General features: G+C 55.3%; 9 protein-coding genes across 9 annotated transcripts; 4 read left to right on the plus strand and 5 right to left on the minus strand.

The window, feature by feature from the left end:
* Positions 1 to 249: 249 nt before the first annotated feature.
* GCG54_00013807 (uncharacterized protein) lies at positions 250 to 960 on the minus strand (the record flags this gene model as incomplete). The annotated part of the gene is made up of 1 exon (XM_045413654.1): positions 250 to 960. The coding sequence occupies one exon, from the start codon at positions 958 to 960 to the stop codon at positions 250 to 252; it is 711 nt and encodes a 236-aa protein (XP_045269725.1).
* Positions 961 to 1,598: 638 nt separating this feature from the next.
* On the plus strand, positions 1,599 to 2,778 carry GCG54_00013808 (uncharacterized protein; the record flags this gene model as incomplete). Its single annotated transcript, XM_045413655.1, has 3 exons — positions 1,599 to 2,496; positions 2,550 to 2,609; positions 2,669 to 2,778. 3 exons carry the CDS (start codon positions 1,599 to 1,601, stop codon positions 2,776 to 2,778), a joined length of 1,068 nt encoding a protein of 355 aa, XP_045269726.1.
* A 451-nt stretch (positions 2,779 to 3,229) lies between these two features.
* GCG54_00013809 (uncharacterized protein) lies at positions 3,230 to 3,664 on the minus strand (the record flags this gene model as incomplete). Its single annotated transcript, XM_045413656.1, has 2 exons — positions 3,230 to 3,396; positions 3,463 to 3,664. 2 exons carry the CDS (start codon positions 3,662 to 3,664, stop codon positions 3,230 to 3,232), a joined length of 369 nt encoding a protein of 122 aa, XP_045269727.1.
* A 1,863-nt stretch (positions 3,665 to 5,527) lies between these two features.
* Positions 5,528 to 5,854, plus strand: GCG54_00013810 (uncharacterized protein; the record flags this gene model as incomplete). Its single annotated transcript, XM_045413657.1, has 1 exon — positions 5,528 to 5,854. One exon carries the CDS (start codon positions 5,528 to 5,530, stop codon positions 5,852 to 5,854), a length of 327 nt encoding a protein of 108 aa, XP_045269728.1.
* A 1,817-nt stretch (positions 5,855 to 7,671) lies between these two features.
* On the minus strand, positions 7,672 to 9,962 carry GCG54_00013811 (uncharacterized protein; the record flags this gene model as incomplete). Its single annotated transcript, XM_045413658.1, has 2 exons — positions 7,672 to 9,685; positions 9,727 to 9,962. The coding sequence occupies 2 exons, from the start codon at positions 9,960 to 9,962 to the stop codon at positions 7,672 to 7,674; spliced, it is 2,250 nt and encodes a 749-aa protein (XP_045269729.1).
* Positions 9,963 to 11,724: 1,762 nt separating this feature from the next.
* Positions 11,725 to 15,703, plus strand: GCG54_00013812 (Glycylpeptide N-tetradecanoyltransferase; the record flags this gene model as incomplete). The annotated part of the gene is made up of 8 exons (XM_045413659.1): positions 11,725 to 11,837; positions 11,894 to 11,967; positions 12,031 to 12,215; positions 12,335 to 13,037; positions 13,090 to 13,201; positions 13,911 to 14,621; positions 14,672 to 15,254; positions 15,305 to 15,703. The coding sequence occupies 8 exons, from the start codon at positions 11,725 to 11,727 to the stop codon at positions 15,701 to 15,703; spliced, it is 2,880 nt and encodes a 959-aa protein (XP_045269730.1).
* A 182-nt stretch (positions 15,704 to 15,885) lies between these two features.
* Positions 15,886 to 16,964, minus strand: GCG54_00013813 (uncharacterized protein; the record flags this gene model as incomplete). Its single annotated transcript, XM_045413660.1, has 2 exons — positions 15,886 to 16,770; positions 16,809 to 16,964. 2 exons carry the CDS (start codon positions 16,962 to 16,964, stop codon positions 15,886 to 15,888), a joined length of 1,041 nt encoding a protein of 346 aa, XP_045269731.1.
* A 1,345-nt stretch (positions 16,965 to 18,309) lies between these two features.
* GCG54_00013814 (E3 ubiquitin-protein ligase mib1) lies at positions 18,310 to 21,114 on the plus strand (the record flags this gene model as incomplete). The annotated part of the gene is made up of 1 exon (XM_045413661.1): positions 18,310 to 21,114. One exon carries the CDS (start codon positions 18,310 to 18,312, stop codon positions 21,112 to 21,114), a length of 2,805 nt encoding a protein of 934 aa, XP_045269732.1.
* Positions 21,115 to 21,544: 430 nt separating this feature from the next.
* GCG54_00013815 (Short-chain dehydrogenase/reductase fsr5) lies at positions 21,545 to 22,318 on the minus strand (the record flags this gene model as incomplete). The annotated part of the gene is made up of 1 exon (XM_045413662.1): positions 21,545 to 22,318. One exon carries the CDS (start codon positions 22,316 to 22,318, stop codon positions 21,545 to 21,547), a length of 774 nt encoding a protein of 257 aa, XP_045269733.1.
* Positions 22,319 to 23,591: the final 1,273 nt, after the last annotated feature.

The following is a 23,591-nucleotide window of genomic DNA, read 5'->3' on the forward strand; positions in this document are numbered from 1 at the left end:
CGTAGGGATGAGAGGAATTTTCGGCTTTTTTATGCTCGTTACAAGTGCTCGGCACACTTATCCGTCTATCCAGAAAATGAACACAGACAGCCCATCCCAGAATATACGGATGAAGCCGGGGGAGCGAGGCTAGTCTCGAATTGTGCAAAGTCCAAGTAGCGGGCAAAATTACAGAGATCCAGGGCAAATATGTACAAGATATGATTTCCCACCACACGCTCGCTGCAATCACGAATTCACATGCTGACATCACGCTTTCTCCGTCTGCGCCTGGATGGCGACAAGCTCAGGGGACCCAAGCTTCATCTCCCGCACACTCGTCAACAACTCCTCCATGGAATTGACGTCTGTCAGCCACCAATCGCTACCAGTTGGCGGTTCCAGCATTAAGGCGTCAAACTCCCTCGCGGCTTCGGAGGGACATGGGTGTCCCCGAGCTACCCTCTCCGCCAGCCGCGACATCGCTGCCGGCGCCCAGATCGCCAGCAACGGCTCGCAACTTCCATCCATCGACTGGTAGCAGGTGACTGGCACAGAATCGCGCTTGTACATGAGATGATAGATGGCGTCGGGCGGGAGGAGAGGGTATTCGCAGGTGACCACGACCCAGTTAGCCCACGGGTCGTAGTGGTACGCCGAAAGGAGGCCGGCGGCCGGTCCGGCCGCATATCGAGGCTTTTCCGCTGGCGGTTCGTCGCGCAAGATCTTCACTCTCGGCTCCTTGGGCGAGTCCCCATTCTCAGAGGTCTCGTCGGATTCGGCCGAGAGTAAGCCATCCAGATACTCGTCCGTCTCAGACTCGGGCGCCAAAAAAATGTAAATCGTCTGCGGCTCCGGGAAGATGGCGCGGAGGAGTTGTAGCTGGCGCTGATACAGGGGTGTCCCGTCGGGCATGCGGAGGAGGTGTGTTGGTGTGCCCATCCGAGTCGATTTGCCCCCTGCTAGCAGCAGTGGTCGCATGGCTGGCAGTCCCATCTCCGCGCTGTTCGTATCTCACCACCGCGAACCGCGGCAACCCGAAATCGAAAAACACCAGATTGACGAGGGCAGCTTGGAGATCGCTTCCTCGGAAAATGTCCACTCGTCTTTTCTTTGGAAACCCAACGGGCACGTCGGCATAGTAATGCTGACTTTTTGAATGGTGCTAGCCCCAGCCCCCCTTGTATCTATGACTTCTTGATTCTCGGACGTCATGATTACGCCATGACGGCCATGACAATGCGACTAAGCCTGACAAAGCCACTCACAGAACATGCACCAAATGAAGAAACCGTTTGTTTGAAGAAGAAAGGGTCCGAGTGACAAAACATAGCGGCATGGCAGTTTAAACTTACAACGCGGCCCAGGGCCGATCCGGGCCGGCGACAGATCTTGGATCTCCTCGGAGATGCGATCCGGAGCGACGAGATCAGCACGCCCCGCTTCCCCGGCCTGTTGTCTCTTCTCTCTTCAGCCCAAGGGTCCGAATCGTTGCCAAGAAAACAATTACCGCATTTGTAAAGCTCTTGCTGGTGACAAGAACTCAACAGTCACCTTCACCATACAACAGATAATTACTATCGTTCAAGTTACATGTCACTCTACACCGAAATGCAATCATGCCAATGGCTTCAAAGCCCCAAGGTCTCCCTCCACCCAGCCCAAATGACGAAAGATCATGCATTCGTACAAGCATCCGAAATTTCACCTCACAATGGTTCCTCATACCGCAGGGAACCGCTATCTTTGCCGCAGTCTTGCAGCAGCTTGACTACCGCTTCAAAGGCCTCACAACCATCTCCTACGTCTTGTTAGTGATGGCCATGGTTCTTCTTCTGTGTATGGTCAGCATCTACCTGCTCCGCATCGTCTTGTACCCACGGAAAGTCGTACAAGCGCTCAAACATGACGAGTCCGAGCTCGCGGGGCTCTCGAGCGTCTCCATCGCCTTCACGTCCATCATCCAGATGGTCTCTCTTGCTCTCGTCCCAGCCTGGGGCGAGCGGTGGAGCAAGACCATCTACGTTCTGTGGTGGATCGCCTTTAGTTTTGCCGTAGCCATCAGCATCGTCCTCCCGTTCATCACAGTCAAGGTCTATCCCTCAGGTGTCTCACGCCTCTCTCCGGCGACGCAGCTCCCGCTCACCGCAGCGCTGACGGCAGCCGCCGCTGGCGGAGCGATGTGCAACTCGGCCGCACTCGCCAGCGACCAGCAAGTGCCCGTCATCATAGTGTCGTATTTACTCATTGGCATGGCTCTGCCCATGACATTTGCCCTGGACGTGCTCTTCTGGGCGAGGTTACTGGGGAACTACCAGCCGCCGAAGAAGAAAGCGTTCCAGGACATGATCCTCTGCGGGCCGTGGGGCCAGTCCAGCTTCGCACTGCAGATGCTGGGTAGATCGGTTTTGACGGGAAGCTTTTCTTCGTACGCGAGCGGCGTATTCCTGACTGCGGACGCAGCGGCGCCCGTCGGGTACAGCAGCATTTTCGCCGGACTTGCGGCCTGGGGTTTGGGTACGTTTTGGTGGTTATTCGCGATCCTGGGTGTTCTGCACGCGTTGTTTGAGGGCTTACGGCCGAGACCGATGCCGTACACGTTGGCCGCTTGGGCATTGGTGTTTCCCTGGGTAAGAAGCCAGTGTGTGCAAAGATGGCGGGCTTATACTAACAGATGCTCACATGACAGGGAGTTTACACAAACGCGGCGATACAACTTGGCAAGCTACTGGATTCGAAGGCGTTCAAAGTGTGGTCTACATGCTTGGCACTCATGCTAGTTGTGATTTGGTTCTTTAATGTTCTGATGATAGTGCGAATGCTTGTATTTAAACGTCGATCTTGCGTGAGAATATGACCTGTTAATCGACCTCGACCCCTAATCAATCTAGTGGCTACCTTAATCAAGCAGTACTTGAAGCGTTCAAACCAGATTATGTATTCATTTCAAAATATCCTCCTCACTTGATAGAGCACTAGCTAAATGTTGTTACCGAGTTCATTCTGCGGTGAATTCTCTTAGTGAGTAGGCTATCAAGCTTACTCGATAGAGGTTATCCTTGATATTCCGAACTGTTTGACTTTCTTATTAGTCTAAACTCATATAATACTACCATTACATCTGAGTGAGAAAGCTTAACTACGTCTCAACCCTGACCTGTTTTTCGAGATAACAAAGGGTATGAGCGAGTGCCAAGAATAAAAGGTCTGTAGTTAGGCCTTGAATAGAGCCATCTACTCATCAGACAGATCAGTACTTTGGGTCCTTGAGTAGGGCCATCTCTTTATCAGACAGACCAGCCCACTGAATGCAGGCCGTACCACAGGAGGTAGGGCGGACGGTGACGACGTTGCAAGAACCTCCGATAATGGTAAAAAGGTCCAAACAAGCGGGAGGGACGTTTTCATACCGGACAACTAGACACAAGTTAGTCGTTTCCTCTGCCATGATTTTGAACCTTGCTGTTGGGATGCAATACTCACCACCGCTAGCGGGGAAGGAGGCGACAATCCTGACGCCCTTTCTCTGCTGACTCTCATTCTGGAGGTCGCACGGATCAAAGACGTACGAAGGGACGTTACAAGTACCGAACTTCTCGACGTCAAGCTTAGGGACCTCCTTGAGACCGAGAAGATCGCTGAACACGGGGCCATTGATGACACGACCACTGAGAACAGCGGGCATGGTTGGCTCGGGGAAATCAACAAGCGTTCAGTAATTGCAAATTGGCATTTTTGTGGCTAGAGACCAAGGTCTAAAATATTCTAGGAAGACGGTGTTCAGCGCTACTACCCGATCAAACAAATCGAGGGCATTCTTGATATTTGATAGATTTGATTAGGATTTATAAGAGAAATATTTATATTATTTTAATAATTATTAAATATTTAGAGAGCTTTAAGCTCTTAGAATCTAAATATAATATAATTTACTCTGAAGGTTATATATTATAGGTGTTATACTACTTAGAACCTTTCAAGTAGAATATTTGAATTTGATTGATTTGATCGGTTAGTAGCGCTGACGGTGTTGGGAGTGATGAGGTGAGATGAAGCTCGACGAAGGGTTGTGGTGTTGCGGATAAGGTAGCTGCCTCTACAAAGCGAGCGGCTTCTTAATTTGTATTATGGGGTTTTCATAGAGGTTCCTCTGTGAAGCCAATGATACTGTGGCCCGCGCAAGTGTCTTCGACAAAGTTGTATGGCAATCAATAATTTATGCCCGCAGGCAATAAACTGCCGTACAAAAGCGTAAATAAAAAGTCAGAAGGTCAGGGTGGGGGGAACCAAATCTCAGAGAAACTCTGCGCATGATAGGTAAGACCTTGATGTGGGAGGTTTGACTTCTTGTACAGTACAGGAGAAGTCTCACTTGTAGATAGCTATTGGGTCATTATATCCACGATCACCTGTATGCCAAGAACCTGAAGGTAAACGGTCGGGCTGAAAAGAAAAGCAGCAAAATCAACCTTGACGCGAATGAGACAAGCTCTAATAACCGTCACACAGACCTGCAAGTTCTCTGTCTGAATACTGCATCTGGCTGTGGCATCCGGCTGACGCGCATATGGCTTTGCGTTTATAGGCCTCTTCGATCACAGCCCGCTGCTGAGGAGTTTGACATTGATCAATAAGTTTCTCATCCAGGCAAGGCCAGATGATCGATCGATAATGCGACTTGAGCATAATTCACCGTGGCCGTCACAATGCATTCTCTTGGTCATCAACACCCCCTTCCGTGGTGTCTCTTGTCCACTGCTCTATTTTACGTGGCTACACAATGGCAGATTGGCCGACTTCGTCTGCATGAGGCCGTTGGCTTTACAATGACGCGCGGTCGCAGATCGCGGCATTACTATATGCATGGTGTCTGCTTTCACTCCAATACTTGGTAACAAGTGGCACTAGCCAGCCTAAAGTTATACATAATTTGATATCTACATGCAATATTCAATCAATTTTCCGCCGTGAGAGACTACCACGGAAATCCCATCATGTTGATGCTATCCAGGTCTTCAATCTTCTTTCAACTACTTTGCAAGTTGTAACACACTTTCCAGTCAAGTATCCACTCAATCCACACGTCAAGGGATTGGCCGCCAACACAAGGAGCTGAAAAGACTCGCTGGCGCGGTTTTCGCAACAGGTTCCTGACGAATGCTCAGTACCCATTGACAGACAGTCTTCTGTATCAGGCCGTTGCTCGATTCTTATCGGGGAAGACCAGTGCAGGCCATACCTGCCAATCAAGACACAAGCAAACGATTATCTGTCATCCATCGTCTCTTTGTCCGCTCTATCACTTAATAGTATTGCGTATGCATTGGCCGTCATCCGAAAGACTGATCCAAGTGCACCAGCCCCCAATGATGGAAGAGGGACATCCAAAAACCCCAACCTATAGCCAGGATTCCCAAGACACTCTGCTTCAGGATGTCCAGGCTCCGCCATCATACCAAGAAGTACTCTTTATCCTTTCCCCGAATAATGAATGGATATCACTACATGACGGGAATCAAGACGTTCTACTTGTGCGGTGACTTCCGCGATGACCGCTTATTCATCGTTGACATACACACAGGCTTCAGCAGAAAACCCTCTTGGTTCACGACCCGGGATATTGCTGCGCAATGGTACCGATTCCAAGGATCCCATAATCGCAGCTGCCGGCGACGAGTCGCAATTCGCCGCCCGAGCCTGCGCCTTAAACTCCACTACAGATATCTTCCTGCCGCCATCGGAGCCCCGCGCAAGCGTCCTCGACATGGACACCGAGACTATGCGCCCCTCAGTATCGAGTGAACAGGTGGCGTTTCTGTTTTCCATTGAGGCTGGTGAGAAGCAGCAACGCAAACGTTTCGAGTGGACAAATTGAAGAAGGGGGAAGACCATGAGGCAAAGTCGGGTGGCTTCAGACTCGGGCAGGTCTCTTCAAGGTACAGTAGGCCGCAGACGAGCTCCGAAGTTGCCTCTGAATCTGCCCCCGAGGGACCTTCCTCTTCTCGGGCAGCAGGTGAGAACCGCGAGTCTCTTGCGCTGCTATCGTGGTCCTCGGGCTTGTCCAAGATGACTCACCCGTTTTTGCAGCGAATACAGTCCAGTGCCTCGTCCATAGGGAATTTTTAGGCGCTCATGGTCGTCATAATTGCATTGAGGCTTTGGGAGATGAACGTGCAAGGAAGGACGAGTAAGGTTGGAGTATTGGTTGAAGGAAAGATTAGAGGAGGTTGAAAGATCAGACTCATCAGCTGGGCTGGCATCTCTTAGTGTCCAAAACCATCGGGCAGCGCTTGTGATTGCTGGCCACTGCGTGAGCTCTTATGGTATCAAGTCGGTGTTTATTTTACCACAGACTTTATTTCGGACCAAAAGCTTCTGGCTCAAATGATAGTCGTTTATGGTTGACTTGCCAACATCATCTATTGCCTAAGCAAGGGGAATGACAAGGAACAAGAGAGCCATAAACATGCTCAGCAGCCACAAGTGTCGCCCAGTGCAAGTAAGATGCTATCACGGGAAACGTTGTTGCAATACAGTCTTCATTGCCCCGCGAACCCCGTACTACCCCTGAAGTGACCTCGCTGAGATTGAACTAGTTCAAGTACCTTCAGAATGAGGATACAACTCGCAGGTTTGTCATACTCGGCAGTTGGTGGAACCAGCGCGACCTCCCACTCCGCATGTACGTCGTAGCTAGTTAGTTTCACATCAATCACGACGCTTTAGTTCTCAGGAGTCAGCTACTTCTCTGAAAATACAGAAGTGTTCCTGCGTTTTCAACAAGATAGACAAAATGGCACCAACATGGTACCGTCCAAAGGACGAGGTTTAACGCGAAGCAGCATTTCCAAGCCCCCTGGAACAATTGGGCTGGAGTGACTGGGCTGATTGTTTCGGGATAAAAGATTAGAGGGTTACATAGATGTGCGTAGGGGCTGCAGAGACCTTCAGAACACATATGAAAGTGCCCTCCGGAATGGTTGATGACTGGAGCGCCACATAGAAGGAAGCAGTGCCCATGCCTACTGCCTGCGCGGTCTTCAGCCGGCGGGTAATCTTCCCGCAGCTGAGACGTGTTGGCAATGATAAGCCAACTGCCCATACGAGAGCACATATGTGCCCAGAAGGTAGGTATGTTGAGCTCTAAGCTCCAAGGCAGAGTTTAGATACCATCCCTCAGGACATGCAAAGGTCACCAGCAAAGCAGTAGGAATGATTCTTCTGAATTCTCTGTCCGGTCTGTCTGTCGGGTTGCCAACCACTCCTTCCTTTGTCTCCGAAAGCACACAACTCTTTGTGGGAATAAACATCTGCTGGAATCGAGCCACCACCCCTTTGCTGTATCCTCATTACCCGAGGAAAAGTTACATACTCTCTGAACACCAATGGATAAAAAGTAGACGAAAAAAAGGAAAAAAAAGGGAGAAGAAACACCCCGACAAACCCACTCCGGTTTCTTTTTTCCACCCAGACCTCTCTTCTAGGCCTGGCCAAGAAGTAAAAAATGAAGTAAAACCACAATGAAGAGGCCTAAGAATGCAACATCTGACCCTATGCAATACCCACAAGACATGCGTGCTACCCAACTCACCCGCTCGCCGGTGCCCCCTTTCGAAATGATTTCTAGGTTACACAAGTGCCGCAGCACTCAAAATGGTGTGCTTTCTCGTCTAGCTTGCTGGAATTTTGATTTCAAGAAGATGATGACTCCGAGTCCTTTGCGGCCAAGAGCTCAATCATCTTCTCGTACTCTATATCCTTGTCCAGAGGGTCGCGGCCAATCGCCTGGCAAGCCTCTCTGAAGATTTCATCTGACTTTGTCGTGCCGGCTGGCTGCTTCTCTCTCTTCCTCCACTCTTCGAACCATTTTTTGTTGAATTTTTGAACAAACTTGGACGTGATGGGGCCCCACATCACTGACTGTTGCTTGGGGGCTGGGGCATCGGGAGCCGTGGACTCGGGTCTTGATGGTGGCGCGGCGATTTCCTTGCCGTTGTCGTCCTTCTCGGGCTCGCGCTCGCCTCGGGGCAGGCGCATGGCCAAGAGCACGTATTCTGCCCGCGTCATGTTGTCCATCACATCATCCATGTACCGTCTGACCTCGTCAGGGGGTGCGACGACCCTCTGAAGATAGTCGAGGTTTCGTCCAGAGGGGGAAAATATTCTGATGGTAACGGGCTGGTAGTAGTCGAGCTTGGCGTCTCCTCCGTACTCCAGTTGACTGCCCTTGCGGACAATCAGGAACGAGGCAACCACCTGCTGGCCGCCTGGCAGATACTCCAGGATGCTGTACTTTGGGAATAGGTAACGATCGCCGTTCCCGCCGGTGAAGTCCAGACAGACGCCTGAGATCTCAGGTCGCACTGGCTGCGGTGGACCCTTGGAACGCAAGGCTTGCTGCGGAGGATGCTGTAATTGAGGTGCGGGCGATGCTGCCGGCGCTGGCTTCGGCGAAGGCACAGGGGCTGTGGCCGGTTTTGGGGGATGCCCGTTCGGGACGCCGTTCACTGGAGTCTGCGGGGTTGATGGCTGAGGCTGAGGAGTTTGACCGCCCTTGAGTTCCTTGTGCAATTTGTCAAGCACTGCCTTCAGGTCTGTCGCATCGGTGAAACCCGGCTGGTTCTCGGCTATCCGTCGGATCATCGTGCGTACTTTGTTGTCATCCAAAGCCGATCTAACCAAGGCAACTACCAAAGGATCACTGCCTCGAGGGGGAAGCAACTCGCCCGACTTCTGGCGCGGGTTTGTTGAGAGCACGATATCCAGAATGGTGCGCACCTCGTCAGCAAAGTACTTGACTGTCCTCCCGTCGACAAGCAATCTGTCTGCTGAAGGTCCCTGCTGGCCTCCCTTTCTCTTGTATTCGACCGTAATTTGGTCAATAATCTTCTGGAAATTAGTAAGCTCATCGGGCTTTGCCTCTCCTGCTGCTACTCGCTTCATGAGATCGCGGAGCATAGGATCCTCTGACGCCTTTTCGGCCAACGTCATGATGATAGGATCAGTGCCTTGAGGTTTGGGAGCCGCAGGTTTTGCAGCTCCTGCCCCCGGCGTCGGAGTTGCGCTTGCTGGTCGTGAGTTTGGCATAGAATGTGCCGGGCCAGGCTGACCGGGAGGGTGTGACGGAGTGCCCGGCGCAGGCACTGGTCCTTGCCCAGGCGCTGCAACTGGTGCTCCGGGAGCCATTGGCCTGGGAGGAGGTGGTGTCGCGACGGCAGGTCGTGCAGCGTCCAAAGTCCGTGGTGATGGAATTGGCTTCGGGGGTTCAGCTGCCGGCGCAGACGGTGCCCTTGATGGCGCTTGCTGGGGTGCAGGCGAGTGAGAGGCTGGTGTCGGGGCTGGAGGGGTCGGCTTTGCCTCGGCTGGCGCAATAGGAGGGTTTGCATTCGTTGTCGCTGGAGTGGGAGGAGGCGGCATGACACCATTTGGGGGCCCATACTGCAGAATTGGTCGGAAAGTTGCCTGGGTGGTGGGCGCAGGCGGCTTCGGGTCCTTGATAGCCCACATGGTGGCCTCAAAGACGTGCGGCTCAATTGTAATTTGCACCTGGCCGATCTTGCTCATGGTGTCTTTGGCCGGGTTCTTGGGGTCCTCGGTCGCGCCCTTCCTCCTCAACGGCTTGGTCCAGTACTTCTCGAACATGCCCTCGGCCATCCATCTATGCCGCGACCGTGCAAGGGACTCGGCCATAACACCGCTGTGGCATCTGTTAGTAGGAGGACTGGTCTGCGGAGACCGACGACATACCTCTCCTGGAAGGACTGGTATTCCTTGTTGGGAAGATCATCAGGCTGGGGATCCTCGACGGTGGGCAAAGGCTTTCCGGGCTGGATCGATTTGGGCAGTGTCGGCGGCGGGGGCTCCTCGACGGGAGCCGCGACTGGGGTGACGGATCGATGCTCGGGAGGGGTGACGGTGCGCTTCTTCGCAATGTGCTCGACGCGCGCAGCAGCCCTCGCGGGCAGTTTCCTCTTCCTCTCCATGACTGTGTACGTCTTCGCCTTTTCCGTCTCCCTGTCGCGAAAGTTCAGGGTATCACGGGTCGATTTCCGAGCGTGTCGGAATGGTCATCATAAGCTAGGGAATACACAGCCCTCGACTGCGCGCGTGCTCGTCGGGTTCGGTCTCGAGATGAGAGGGAGAGGGACAATCGACGGCGGCGTGCGTGAGAGAGCGGGCGAGCGAGTCGGTGGGTTACGGCTTTCGATTTCGGGGGTCGTCGTGGGAGCAGGCTGGGGATGGGGTGGAGGAAGAGATTTGGAGACTCGGGGACGGACAGGTTCGTGGGAATTGAATTGGGGTGGATGGGATATAGTATTATGGGAGCTGTCTCTGTATGGATCGGAGAAAGGTACAGGGCAGATACATGGGCGCGGTACTGAGCCCGCGCAGGACGGTTGTACCTATGAGGCGTGGTGCGGCAGCCGAATGGTTCGGAGAGGTGAAAAGATACATGCGGCATGTACCTGAGGCTCCCAAGTCTCCGTCGTTGTTGCCGTTGCTTTGCCTGACTGGCTGGGGACCTGAGGTGGACGGGAACACGCCTTACCAAACCTAAGGCGCTGCGGGTACGGGCACGCTGCTGCTGCTGCTGCTGCGCTGGACGTCCACTGCCCGGAGCCTCTCTCTTTCTCTCTCTGTGTCGCTGACACGGGGTGCAGTCAGTCTGGACTTCCTTCCATTGCAGTGCTCCCCGGCGCCGTCCAGTCGTAGCCGACGAAAGAAAGGCGGGCTGCAAGTTCAACAAGGATCTGGTCGTCTGATTGGCCGGCAAGAGGGGGGGAAACTGGGCACTTGCCGCGCCCTGACTGGACGAAGGGCTTGGCTCAGCTCCGCCTGCCACTTAAATCGCGCCAAAATCCGTCTCTTAGACGGGATGTACCTTTGTACCGCGGCACCCTTGCAGCAGATGTACCCACATCTGCTCCACATTACGTGATTACCTAAGGCAAGAATGCGTGCCGTTTTCCATGACCTTCCCATCCCAGTCGGTCCCTCTCTTGTTGGTCTCGCCTCGCCCTCGCCCTCACCCTGCAGGCTTTCTCCCATCAATTGCCAATCTGGCTCGCTCCGGGTGTCATTGCTGCCGACCTGCTCTGGCGCCAGCGCTGGTCCAGTGAGGAGCGGGAAAGCAAACGCGGGTGGGTAGAGCAGTGTGGCTGTGAAAGCTTGGGGGCAGTGACAACCTGTGATCTGGGCAGATTCCTCTCGCATTTCGCAACACGCCCTCTGCAGCAGTAAATTACCTACCACCGCTGCAACCAATCCCAGGACAGCACCAAATGAAGTCTTGACGTCCAGCAATGCCGAAAATATTGAACCAGACACTGCACTTTCTCCGGGAAAACGGTTGGCCAAGCCGTTAGTCGATTGACTGGCCATGTTCGGTACAAAGAATTCAGTTTTATACCGAGGCCCGTCTGTTGTCGTCAGAGTGCGGCTGATACCGCAAATGTGGAAGGCCGCCGCATCTTGGGGACATTCTGCCTCTAGTGCGCGGTACCTCCAGAAAGCTGCGCGATGCAACCACAGAGAAGGTACCGAATGATAAGGCAGCCGGTGACACCATCCCTGCGGGCCGCAGACAATTCCAACCTCAACCAAGCAACCAGCTCCATTAGGCATCCTCGAGGGTGGCCACGACATCGCCTCCCGTCACCTGTATATAGCCCGGAACCATCACGACGCCCTCCCCCAAAGCGATTCTCTCTCTTCGCCTGAAGAAACTGTCCCACTGCCCACGCCATGACAGTTCCGCTGTCTCCGATCCTGCGATCCGCCGTCTGGGTGGTCGCAGCTCCTCTGGGTCTTTACTTCACATTTTTGGCCCTCGGCGCAACACCATTTTTTCAACGACAGTGAGGTTTTACCAGTTGATTCGCTCCTGAGTACTTTATCTGACTCTCTCCTGCAGTTTTCTGTACGCGCACAAGATAAACACACTATGGTGGCGCGGCGTCAATGAACCTGAGCGGTTTGGCTTTGCTAGTCAGTCCACGTACCATCACCGCCACTGGCGACGCGCAATTAACTGACCCATGTCTTGCATAGAGGGCCAAGTCACACCCTTCTCCCTCAACACCCCAGATGGAGTGAACTTGTATGCTTGGCATGTCATGCCCTTGCCAGCCTATCTGAAGCAGGAAGAGAGATTCTCAGCACAGAGGCCCGGCTTTTGCGAGGACTTCACCCAGACCGAGTCTTTCAAGGCGCTTAAGGAGGACCCTGAAGCCCGCGTTGTTCTATCATGTAAGCCACGCCGTCCTGTCTAAAGCTCACTCATACTAATATGCTGCAGTTCATGGTGTAAGGGGCGTCCTTTTGAACCGCATTTTGACATTGCTGACAAGAACAGAACGCCGGAGATATCGCGCAAAACCACCGTCCTGACAGTTACCATGTCATCACTGACACCTCTTCCTACCACGTGTTGGCAATCGATTATCGCGGCTTCGGTCACTCCACAGGCACTCCCTCTGAAGACGGCCTTATCCAAGATGCGGCTACTCTGATTGACTGGGTCATTAATGTTGCCGGCGTCTCCTCAGACCGTATCGTCCTTCTCGGCCAGAGCCTGGGCACTGCCGTGACCAGCGGCGTCGCGGAGCTATACGCCTCCCAGGGCATCGAATTCGGTGGAGTCATTCTCGTCGCAGGCTTCAGTAACTTACCCAAGATGCTCAGTGGCTACAAGATCGGCGGACTCTTCCCCGTTCTGGGCCCTCTGAAGGTCTGGCCTGGATTCTTGGGGTACATGGAGACCTTCATCTACGACAAGTGGCCGTCGGCTGACAGGCTTGAGAGCCTGGTGAAGCTGACCAAGCGAAGGCTACGCCTAACTCTGATATCTGCCAAGGACGACTCGGATATTCCCTGCGAGGAGAGCAGCAAGCTGTTTCGGGCTGCGGCTAATGCCACTGTTGATGGCGGGCTGAGCGACCATGCCTTCGAGTCTTGGAAGGAGGTACGGACGATTCACAAGGGCAAGAACGCATTCGTCACGACATGGCATGCGGACCACAATATCATTATTCGACAAGAAATGTTCCCATACGGAGGTAAGCGACCAACAAAAATGATGCTTCGGCGGGCAGTAACTAACAAGACTAGGACACAACGACATCATGGGATATGCACCCGTAATCCTCGCAGTAATGCGGTCTTTCGATCTTGCAGGCACTGCGTATGATGCTGCTGGCTCTGACACCAGCAGCCGAACATTGTAAATATGCGCCTTCATTTTCAAGACTTCAGAGTAGGAGTCGTACTAGACTTTGGAGGTGCTTTTGATAGACTTTAGTAGCGTAGACATCTGGCGCGATGCTATAGATTTAGTAATGATGAACCGATTTAAGTCAGAGAAATCGCAGTGTCCTTATCCTTTCGGGCGACAGGGACTGGGAGTTTGGCGATGAACCTTATGAATCCAGCGCGAAGTCTCACAGGCAGACGTATGGACTTTCTTCTGAACCGCCTACCGAACTCACTTTAGACACGAAACCGATTTTCGCAAGACGCGTGCACTAGGAGAGCGGATAAGGACACAAAAATCCAAACCAGAATGCCGTCATTACATTAAGGTGAGATACGTGGCTGATCAAACGCACATCAGCAGGCAGCGACAGCGTCTGCGGACCCCTAACTGGAGACCACGCGATCGCTGAGGCGCCCTAGCGCCAGGTGGGATGGCTGCCCCGCAGTGCCCGCACACAGCACCCCAGCAGCTAACCCCGCCATGATGCAGTCACAGCTGGAAACTGCCCGGCCACATGAAACTGTCCTCTCGCCCGCCAAAACTTCTTCCCCCGCCATTCCCACCTTCCAAGCTTGTCCAGAGCTCCAAAAGCTCGAACCACGACACCACTGCCACCACCCCGCCTGCGATTGCCGCAAACAACACCCCACGAACCCGCGCGAGCGAATCGAACAAGCACAAACATGCCTGCCGAGGAGTCTAAGCCCCTCGACCCTGCCGTCAAGCAGGCCGAGGACGCCGTCGCCGAGGCGGAGAACAAGGGCAAGGGCAAGGAGCCCGAGGTCGAGTCGGAGGAGGAGGAGGACGATGCGCCCGAGGAGGCCGGCGCTCCTGCCTCCGGTGGCGCCAAGAAGAAGAAGAAGAAGTCCAAGAGAAAGAAGGTCAAGGAAGCTCTGACCGGCAAGCCCAGCGACCCCGAGCAGCAGATCCGCGATGCGATCGGCGGGCTCACGCCCCAGCAGCTCACCGAGCTGCTGGCGCTGAACCCCGCCCTCGCGAACGAGATTGGCGCCAGCGGCTCCGGCAACCAGTCGGCGGAGCAGACGGCCAATGCGCTCAAGCAGCTTAACCTGCAGGACATCATGACCGGCCTGGCCTCGGCTGGCAAGAACGCGAAGGACATGGCGAGCTACAAGTTCTGGGCCACGCAGCCCGTGCCCAAGTTCGGCGACGGCGACAAGAAGATCGAGGAGGGCCCGATTCGCGTCCAGAAGGTCGAGGACGTCCCCAAGGAGCCGGCGCCAATGGTCAGCGGCTTTGAGTGGGTTACAATGAACCTCGAGGACGAGGGCGAGATGAAGGAGGTGTACGAGCTGCTGAACGGACACTACGTCGAGGACGACGAGGCCATGTTCCGTTTCAACTACTCTCCTGCCATGCTGCAATGGTAAGGACGGGTATTATCTTTGATAGACAAGTGGAAGCTGACTTTTGCAGGGCCCTGATGGCTCCTGGCTGGCGCAAGGAGTGGCACGTTGGTGTGCGCGCTTCTCAGTCTCGCAAGCTGGTCGCCTTTATCTCAGCCATCCCCGTTAACCTGCGCGTGCGCAAGAACGTCATCACCTGCTCCGAGGTCAACTTCATGGTTGTCCACAAGAAGCTTCGCGGCAAGCGTCTGGCGCCCGTCCTGATTAAGGAGATTACCCGCCGCAGCAACCTGCGCGAGATCTGGCAGGGTCTGTACACTGGTGGTGTCGTTCTGCCCAAGCCCGTCAGCACCTGTCGCTACTTCCACCGCGCCATCAACTGGCAGAAGCTGTACGAGGTCGGCTTCAGCCCGCTGCCTGCCAACAGCAAGCCCCAGTTCCAGATCCGCAAGTATGCGCTGCCCGACAACACGTCGACCAAGGGCCTGCGCGAGCTGCAGGAGAAGGACATTGAGCAGGCGAGCGCCCTTCTGGACAAGTACCTCGCCCGCTTCGATATGGCGCCCCAGTTCTCCAAGGAGGAATTCAAGCACTGGTTCCTGCATGACAAGGAGAAGGGTGGCGAGCAGGTCATCTGGACCTACGTTGTTGAGGTTTGTATTGAATTGCCCTCTTTGTTGACGGCATGGCTGACCAAGAACAGAATAACGGCAAGATAACCGACTTCTTCTCCTTTTACTGCCTCGAGTCTACGATCATCAACAGCACCAAGCACCAGGTCATCCGCGCCGCCTACCTCTGGTACTATGCCTCCGAGATCGGCACTACCCAGCCTCTCGACAAGGAGGCACTCAAGCCGCGCCTGAACTCGCTCATCGGCGACGCTCTCATCCTGGCCAAGAAGCACAGGTTCGACGTCTTCAACGGCCTGTCCCTCCTCGACAACGGCCTCTTCCTGGAGCAGCAGAAGTTCGGACCCGGTGACGGCCAGCTGCACTACTACCTCTTCAACTACCTAGCGGCCCCCATTGCTGGAGGCGTCGACAGACGTAACAAGCTGGACGAGGAGAACCTGAGCGGCATTGGTTTGGTGATGTTGTAAATGGGGATTCGCAAAGGGGCGAGCACGGCACCGGGAGAAACGGTATGACTGCATGCATACGGCGTTGGATGGATGCGGAGGTATCATAGTACATGAATAAAAGCTCTCACGACCTGCACTATCGTGTATCCTGTCTCTATGTGTCTGCTCAACTCACCGCCCAGCGGGTCGACACATCCCCCTCATGGCAAGGGAAACTGCTTCTCGACCGCGTCGATCCTGTCCACGTACCACTTATTCATCCATGCCACCCTGTCCATGATGGGCGCGTGTCCCATGCCGTCAATAAACTCAACAACACTAGGCTCCAAGTGCTTCGCCAGCAACCGGCCGTGGTGCGCATCAATCATTACATCCGCATTGCCATGGATGACCGCGATCCTCTCCCTGCCGACCGCGTCCGCCAGCTGCCCCAGCTGCTCGGGCGACTTGTGATGCCACCCGGCGCTGACGAGCTGCAGGATGAAGCCGCGGATGCTGAAAAGCCCGGGCGTGCAGCGCTTCACGAGCTCCTGCGCCTGGAAGCGCTGGAAGTTGCTGTCGAACCGACCATACCCCTTGCCGCCGTCCGCGGGGCCGCACTTGGGCGTGCTCTGGTCGGGGAGCTCGGCCGCCTCGTCGGGCTGGACGAGCCAGTCGGCGGGGAAGAGCTTGAGGGCGGTGTCCTGGATGCTGCGGTCCATGGACTTGGGGACGAGCATGGCGGCGCGGTCGGCGAGGTTGGTGAGGAGGGGTTTCGTGTTTTCGATCCAGGGGGCGGTGCAGAGGAAGGTGACGGAGGCGAAGAGGTCCGGGGCGGCGAAGGCGAGCTCTTGGGAGATCATGCCGCCCATGGAGATGCCGAAGAGGTGGACGCTGCGCGGGGTGGAGGCCCAGCCGACGTGGGTGAGGACGTCGAGGGCGTCGAGGGCCATGGCGGAGGTGGTGTAGCGGGCGTAGGGGACGTCGGAGCCGCCCATGCCGCGGTTGTCGAGGATGAGGACGGAGTAGCGGGCGGCGTTGTCGTGGCCGAAGTGTTTTGTTTGACGCTGCCAGGAGGTTTTTACGCCGGCGAGGCCCATGATGAACTTTTGGGGGTTGTCAGTGGCAAGCATTGGGGAAGGACATAGAGGGAGAGCGTTACGATGATCTTGGAGGGGCCGTGGCCGTGGATTTCCCAGGAAATGTTGAAGGGCCCGTCACGGTCTTTGGCGACGGGACACTTTCCTGAGCGGTCGGGCTCGAGGTTCCATATCGTTGAGGGATAGGAAGGGTGGTTCATTGTGGCTTCCGCCGTTGGGAAGACGGGGACCCTTACAGCGCATTTTCGTCAGATGAAGCTATCCCCGGGGTTGAGTTGACATGATGAGCAGCAGCGCTTACTTGGTAGCCATGTTTGCGGGTTATCTCTTTTACCCCAGGAACCTTTTTGTGAGGTTGCAGTGCAGATCGTTTGTGAGGTTGAACCTGCGGCTGGATTTAGAATCGTCGTTGGTTTACGCGCATGTATGTAAGGTAGATCGCAAGAGAAAGTGGATTTTGAGCAAAGAGGGAAACAAAAGCTCGAGGGTGGCGATGGGGGCAGGAGGAGGGTGTTACAGATGAGTTTTGATTGAGGCTGTGAGCTGCTCTTGTCTGAGAGACACACAGAGATAGATTGAGAGCCGGGGGAGCTTGATCCTTGAGCTCGAACCCACCCTCCTTGATTGAGAATATGCGACGAAAAGAAGCAAGCGTATTCGCTACCTTGACCCGAACCAGACCTACGGGTTTTTGGCGATTTGCGAGGCGGTTATATCGGAAACAGGACTTATTTAATAAAAGTGCTGCAGAAGGCGGCGTCTGTGAACGCGATCATGGGATCCCACGTTAGCTCGACAGAGATGCTTCAGAGAGGACGGCGGTGACGTTGATGAGTGTCGGTGTCAGTTATCAGGATACATTTCGTCGGTATCCGAAATGGATGTTAGCCGGGAGTACATTGATAGCAGCAGCACTCAGCGGCGGCGCGGGTTCCTGTGACCCCTAGTCCCACATGAACAATGCCTCGGCCCCGGGGAGCTTCAATCGCCGCGTGGAAGCTCCCAGCACATTGGACGTTGGGCGAGACTTTGGCCCCGTATGCCTGAGGTCCGTCGAGAGTTGAAAGAGATCGGATGGCGCGGAATTTTCAAGGTTCTTGAAAGCTTGGGGTTACTCATCTAGTCTTTCACAAAAGGGTCTTTGAGCTTATTGTTGATGGCAAGAAGGCCTTATTCAACCGTTGAAATGTCCAATGCTTCTGATAGTGAGGACGGAACACCGTCCGCGGTACGTACCCGCTTCGCAATAGCTTGGTGACACCCAAGCTCGGGCCACGTGCTGACTTGACTACTTCTCGAGAGAAGCTCACCGCCTGCCTCGTTCCCCCTCCATACGGCAGAATCAACAGCTGGTGCAAGTCTGACCCTGTTTCGTTTGGTCATCGAACAGCTCAGCTCGTCACATCAAGCGAAGAATATTATTTCGTCCTGCGACGCCACATACCTACCGCCTTCAGCAGTTGATCAGCAGCAGATTACATGTGCATGTGAACATCAATTACCGTCCTCAACATGCTACACGCATAGGTACACCTACGCTCCATCATGTGGCTCTCGGTGCCATCAACAGACAGCCTCACCCGGCCGCGCATCGCAGTCGCCGTCGTCTCCGCCATCGCCGCCCTCTCCGTAAGCTACTACGCCTACCAAGCGACCCAGGACGCCTACGGAGATGGCGTCCCCGGCCCAGGCCTTCACCGCAGCAACGCCGTCCGCCGCAATCACCGTCGCACCCGCCGCGCCAACTCCCTCTCCTCGTCTGACGGCGGCGATGGCGACCACGTCCCGGACGAGAACGCCGCAGACCTCGACGCAATCCGGCCTCTGAATGACGGCGACACGATAGTCGACGGCGGCACCGTCGACGAGTGGTGGAACGACCCCAACGGCATGCAGCCCCAGGCCCGCGCGGGGCACAACATCGTCAGCCTGCTGTTCAGGGTCTCGGAGGACAATGCGAGACGGAACGCCTGCGTCCATCGAGGCTGCGCGTGTAACGCCTGCGGCATGGTGCCCATACGCGGCGTCCGCTACCGCTGTGCCAACTGCGCCGACTTCGACCTCTGCGAGACGTGCGAGTCGCAGGGCGTCCACATCAAGACACACATTTTCTACAAGATCAAGGTCCCCGCCCCGCCGTTTGGTCCTAGGCAGATGCAGCCGGTGTGGTACACTGGTGATCCGGAGGCGTGCATAAGGAACCTGCCGCGGTCGCTAATGGCCAAGCTGAGCAAGGAGACTGGGTTCGAGAGGCCCGAGATCGAGGCCTTTTGGGAGCAGTTCTCGTTCATGGCGAACACGGAGTGGCGCGAGGATCCGGACGATTTGCAGCTTGCTATGGACAAGAAGACATTTGAGCGGTGCTTAGTACCCTCTGGTGGCTCCCGACATGCGACACCGAATTTGATACACGACCGGATGTTCTCATTCTACGATACCAACAACGACGACCTCATTGGCTTTACTGAGTTCCTGCATGGACTGGCGTATCGCAAGCGGAAGGACAAGCTGCGCAAGATCTTCGAGGGCTACGACATTGACGGGGACGGTTTCGTTAACCGCCGCGACTTCTTGCGAATGTTCCGCGCGTACTATGTTCTCTACAAGCAGATGCACCGCGATATCCTCGACGGACTGGACGACCAGCTCATGGGCAGCACTGAAGCAATGCAATTGGTGGCCAGCCGGCAACCTCTCAGCAGTCTCTTTGGTCGGGAAGGAAGAGTTCCGCGTGCTGATGGCAACAACCGCAGCGAGGGCAAGATCTTCCACCCCAACGGTGACGTCGAACTGGAACCCGGCAGACAAGGTGCTGTGAGCGAGGATAAGGGCGATACATCGGCGAGAGAGGACGTCTTGACCCGGCTTTTCGCGCCCTACATCGGCAGCCCCTGGACCGTTCAGATGCGGTCTCCCGACAGTGAACCGGATACGCCTTACTGGGATGCCCTGCTGAACCCGCCTACAAGCATGGATGATCTGCCGGACCTGCTCAGTGGACAACGTCGCGAACGCAACGAGCTGGACTTTGACTTTGAACTTGAATTGGGCAGCTCCGACGGTGAAGAGGATGGAAACAACAACTCGGATGCGGAAAACAGAAGCTCGACCGGTGCTGTTGTTGGCCAATCTAACGAGTCGGATAACAGGACCAGAAGAGTCGATTCAGAACAGTTTACTAGCACTATGCCCACAGAAAGCCAACTCCGGGCGCAGGTCATCAACCATAGGAGGCAGCTGGCACCGGATATTGAAAGAAGACGGCGACAAGCCGCAAGGAAGCAACTACACGACAGGTGGAAGAGGAGACAGTTTTACCTCGACGAAGAAGAAGGCGGCCTGGCTCCGGACGGATGGCAGTCTGATGAAGACGTGCTCGTCAACAACCTCAACGGCGTCGCTGAGAGTTCCAAGGCAGCGCAGCAGCAGGTTCTGTCCCCACGCTCGAGATCATCTTCAAAGGTTCGCTTTGCGGAAGAATTGGACGACTACGAGATTAGATCCAACGCATCAGCATCTTCCAGGAGCGTTCCCGAGCGCTGGGGTGGTATGGAGATCCCAGACGAGGAGCGAGACGCGGGCAAGGAGATTCTTTACCAGGTCACCCAGCAGGCATTCAACGAGCTCCTCGATGCCATTTTCAAGGACAAGGAGGATTTGGCTATTCAAGCGGCCGCGTCTCGATCTCAGAGAGAGACGCACAGAGCTCTGTTTGAGAACCTCACCGTTGAAGAGACGAAGCCAAAGGCGACCGAACCGCGACAGCCGCGTAAGGCGCTGGATGAGAGCAAGCCGATTGCTGAGCGATCCCTCGAAGAGTTGCTCTTGACTAGTGGCTATAGAGTTGAGGATTCCGGCGAGGGTGAAAATACTCATCCTGCGGTAGAGGTCGAGCGGGTGATTGAAGAAATCGACGAAACGGATGAGGAGGGTGCTGAGGAGGAGGAAGAAGAAGAGGAAGAGGTGCCGGTCGTTGAAGAAGTCGAGTACCGCGACCCTACGATGCCCCAATTTCGTCCCAACAGCGACGCCTCTATCGAGCCCCCCATCCCATCACTTACACCATCATCTTCGGCCGAATCAGTCAATACGAAAATGAGGGACGCCAGGGCAGCTTCGAACAAGGATCGCGAGGGCAAGCGTGACCGCGCCGCCAAGGAAAAGGAAGGGATATTGCATTCCAAGCTTATGGAGTGGAAGCGCCTCGACATTGCAGAGAAGGAAGCCGCCGACCGCGGCGGCTGGGGCAAGCTCAGCTTTGAGGAGTTTGAGGACATTTACAAGAGCCAGGAGAACGCCGGCAATAGACTCGACTACCTGGGCAGCTGGGTCGACTTCTGCATCCCCTAGAACGGACAAGACGACCCTGTCCCGGACAGGATATTCGAGGACGGCATCTGGGACTCTGAGATGGATACAGATGACGACGATCTGACTATTACCACCATCGAAGATAGCGAAAGTTCCGATTCAATGAGCTAGTTGAACCCCAAGGAGGCGGAACTTCTTGGCTTGATTTGGAGTGGGAGGTCTTCCCCTGCGGGAATGGTATGGTGATTGAGCATGGGAGGAGTCGAGATGGAAAAGGGGCCGGAGCGCCCTTGTATTTTATCCGTTCAAAATGGGGATGCATGGTTCTGCGCATGGGTAGGCGTGGGCGGACATAGCGATAATGGTAAATATGCCTATGACTGAACTTTTCTCGTTTGCCGTGAAGCAGTGAGTGGCACTGATCTGACATCACTTTCCAAACGCTGGAATCTCACACAACCAAAACCACTCACGGGGCTAGAATCCTTCCTCCCTCCGTGAACAACGTCGTCCCCGTCACATTCCCATCCTTCATGAGATACAGATACCCCTCCGCCACATCCTCAGGCCTCCCGATCCGCCCCGTCAGACACTTGCTCCGGAACAGCTCCACCGTCTCCTCCGGCAGCGTCTGGAACAGCTCGGTGCTCACCGGCCCGGAGGATACGAGGTTCACCCTCACCGGCGCGAAGTCGACCGCCAGGCCGCGGACCATGCCCTCCATCGCGCCGGCGGCGGCGTCGGCGACGGCCCAGCCGGGCATGGGGCGGTGGGACGAGGAGCCGTTTGTGAAGGTGATGGAGGTGTCTGGGCTTGCTTCGATGTGTGCGTGGGTGCGCAGGATGGAGGCGAGGATGAGCGGGGCGTAGGCGCGCAGGGAGAGCTGGGCTGTGATGTCTGCGACCTGGGTCTCGGGGAAGGGCGGGAGGGGGGATGCGCCGTCTGCGGTGTAGATTATGTGGGTGATTTTGTTGAGGCCGTTGGCGGTCGCGGTGTCGAGGAGGGTGAGGAGGTTTTGGCGGAGGTTGGGGAGGTCGGAGAGGTCTATTGTGAGGGTTTTGATGGTTGTGGAGGAGGGGGGGAGACGGGAGACTGCGGCGACGAGTTTGGAGGGGTTGGAGGAGACGAGGGTTAAGGTGGAGGGGGAGGAAGAGGAGAGAATTTGGGAGGCGGTGGTGTGGCCTAGGCCGGAGGAGCCGCCGAAGATTAGAATGTGGGTGTTGTCGAGCTTTGAAGGGGGCATTTTGGTGGTGGTGGTGGGAATGGTGAGGTTTTGGAGATGGTGAGCATGGTGCTGTTGGTTTACTTGGGGAAGAGGTTATCATTTATGTATTCGAGAACTGTGAAGTAGTCCACCGAGACGGACGAAGTCAATGATGGATATCAGATGCTCTGATCCACTGGATCGAGAGAGGGGATGATGTTTGTTAGGTGTTCGGGTTTACTCCGTCCCATGTTGATGGAGCTGTCCGTCGTGACGACGGCGTCTTGAGCCAGCCAGCCTTGGGCTCGGAGTCCGTACGGACGAGAAGTTTAGACGGGTATCTATCTCGTATCCAGCTGCAACTCATTTTCTGACGCTCTTGCCGGCATATAGGACGTAACGCCCCGGTGTAACTAAGACGTGCTTGCCCCACGGTGCAGTCCCAAATCCGGGCGTCGGCCCCGCGCATCCCGCGGAGCGGACGCCGGCCCAGGCCCGCTTTGCTCCGTGGAAGCCGCTGAAAGTCCGCCGAAAGTCTGCCCTGCACGGAGCAATAGGGCGCTGCATGAGAGGATAGGGCGCGGCGCTTAAGAACATTTAAAGTCGACGCATCCCCGGTCAGCTCGCAAGCCTCTTTGCTGTTGCACCCTTTACCCAAATCATGTGAACATGAGCAGGACATGAGCGGATTGCTCAATTGCTGCCTCACAGGCCTAAGCTCTAGCCAAAGGGCTCCTTTTGATTATCTTGCTACTTTCTTTTCTTTCCGGGTAGGCTGTGGGCTGTGGTACTTCTCAGGATTCAAGCCCATCAGTGACGTTGACATTTAGGTAGCACTTCTTGGCCAGTCTTTGGCATGGCAATTCTGATGGAGCATATATCCTACACGATGACAACTTACACGAGACGAGCTCAAGCACCGATGCCAGCAACGCATGACGAAGGGTGAGCCGGCCCTATCTACACGACACCGCGCCGCAGACTTGCAGCCCTCCGTGGACTGTCCGCCGGGAAGAACTCCCGCATACGTCAAAGAAGGTCCCGAAGCAACGTAGCCTAAGGCCCCGACATGTCTGAGTAGCCCAGTCAACTCTGGGGCACGTCGCCAAACTCCCCTAGCCTCCGCAGGCTCTGGGGCAGAATCCCGCGGTTACGGACGTCGCGGGACGATTAAGCTTAACGCCAAGCCCGTCATGCTTGCATATGCCCACCCGAAATCTTCACCGCGCCCTGAAATGACTCGCTGGCAGCGGCCTACGCCGTGCTGACGTTCAACGCCTCTAAGACGATGAATACGCCGTTTTAAATCACC

The sequence above is a fragment of the Colletotrichum gloeosporioides genome, assembly GCF_011800055.1.
Source record: "Colletotrichum gloeosporioides strain Lc1 chromosome Unknown consensus_11, whole genome shotgun sequence".
NCBI lineage: Eukaryota > Fungi > Ascomycota > Sordariomycetes > Glomerellales > Glomerellaceae > Colletotrichum > Colletotrichum gloeosporioides.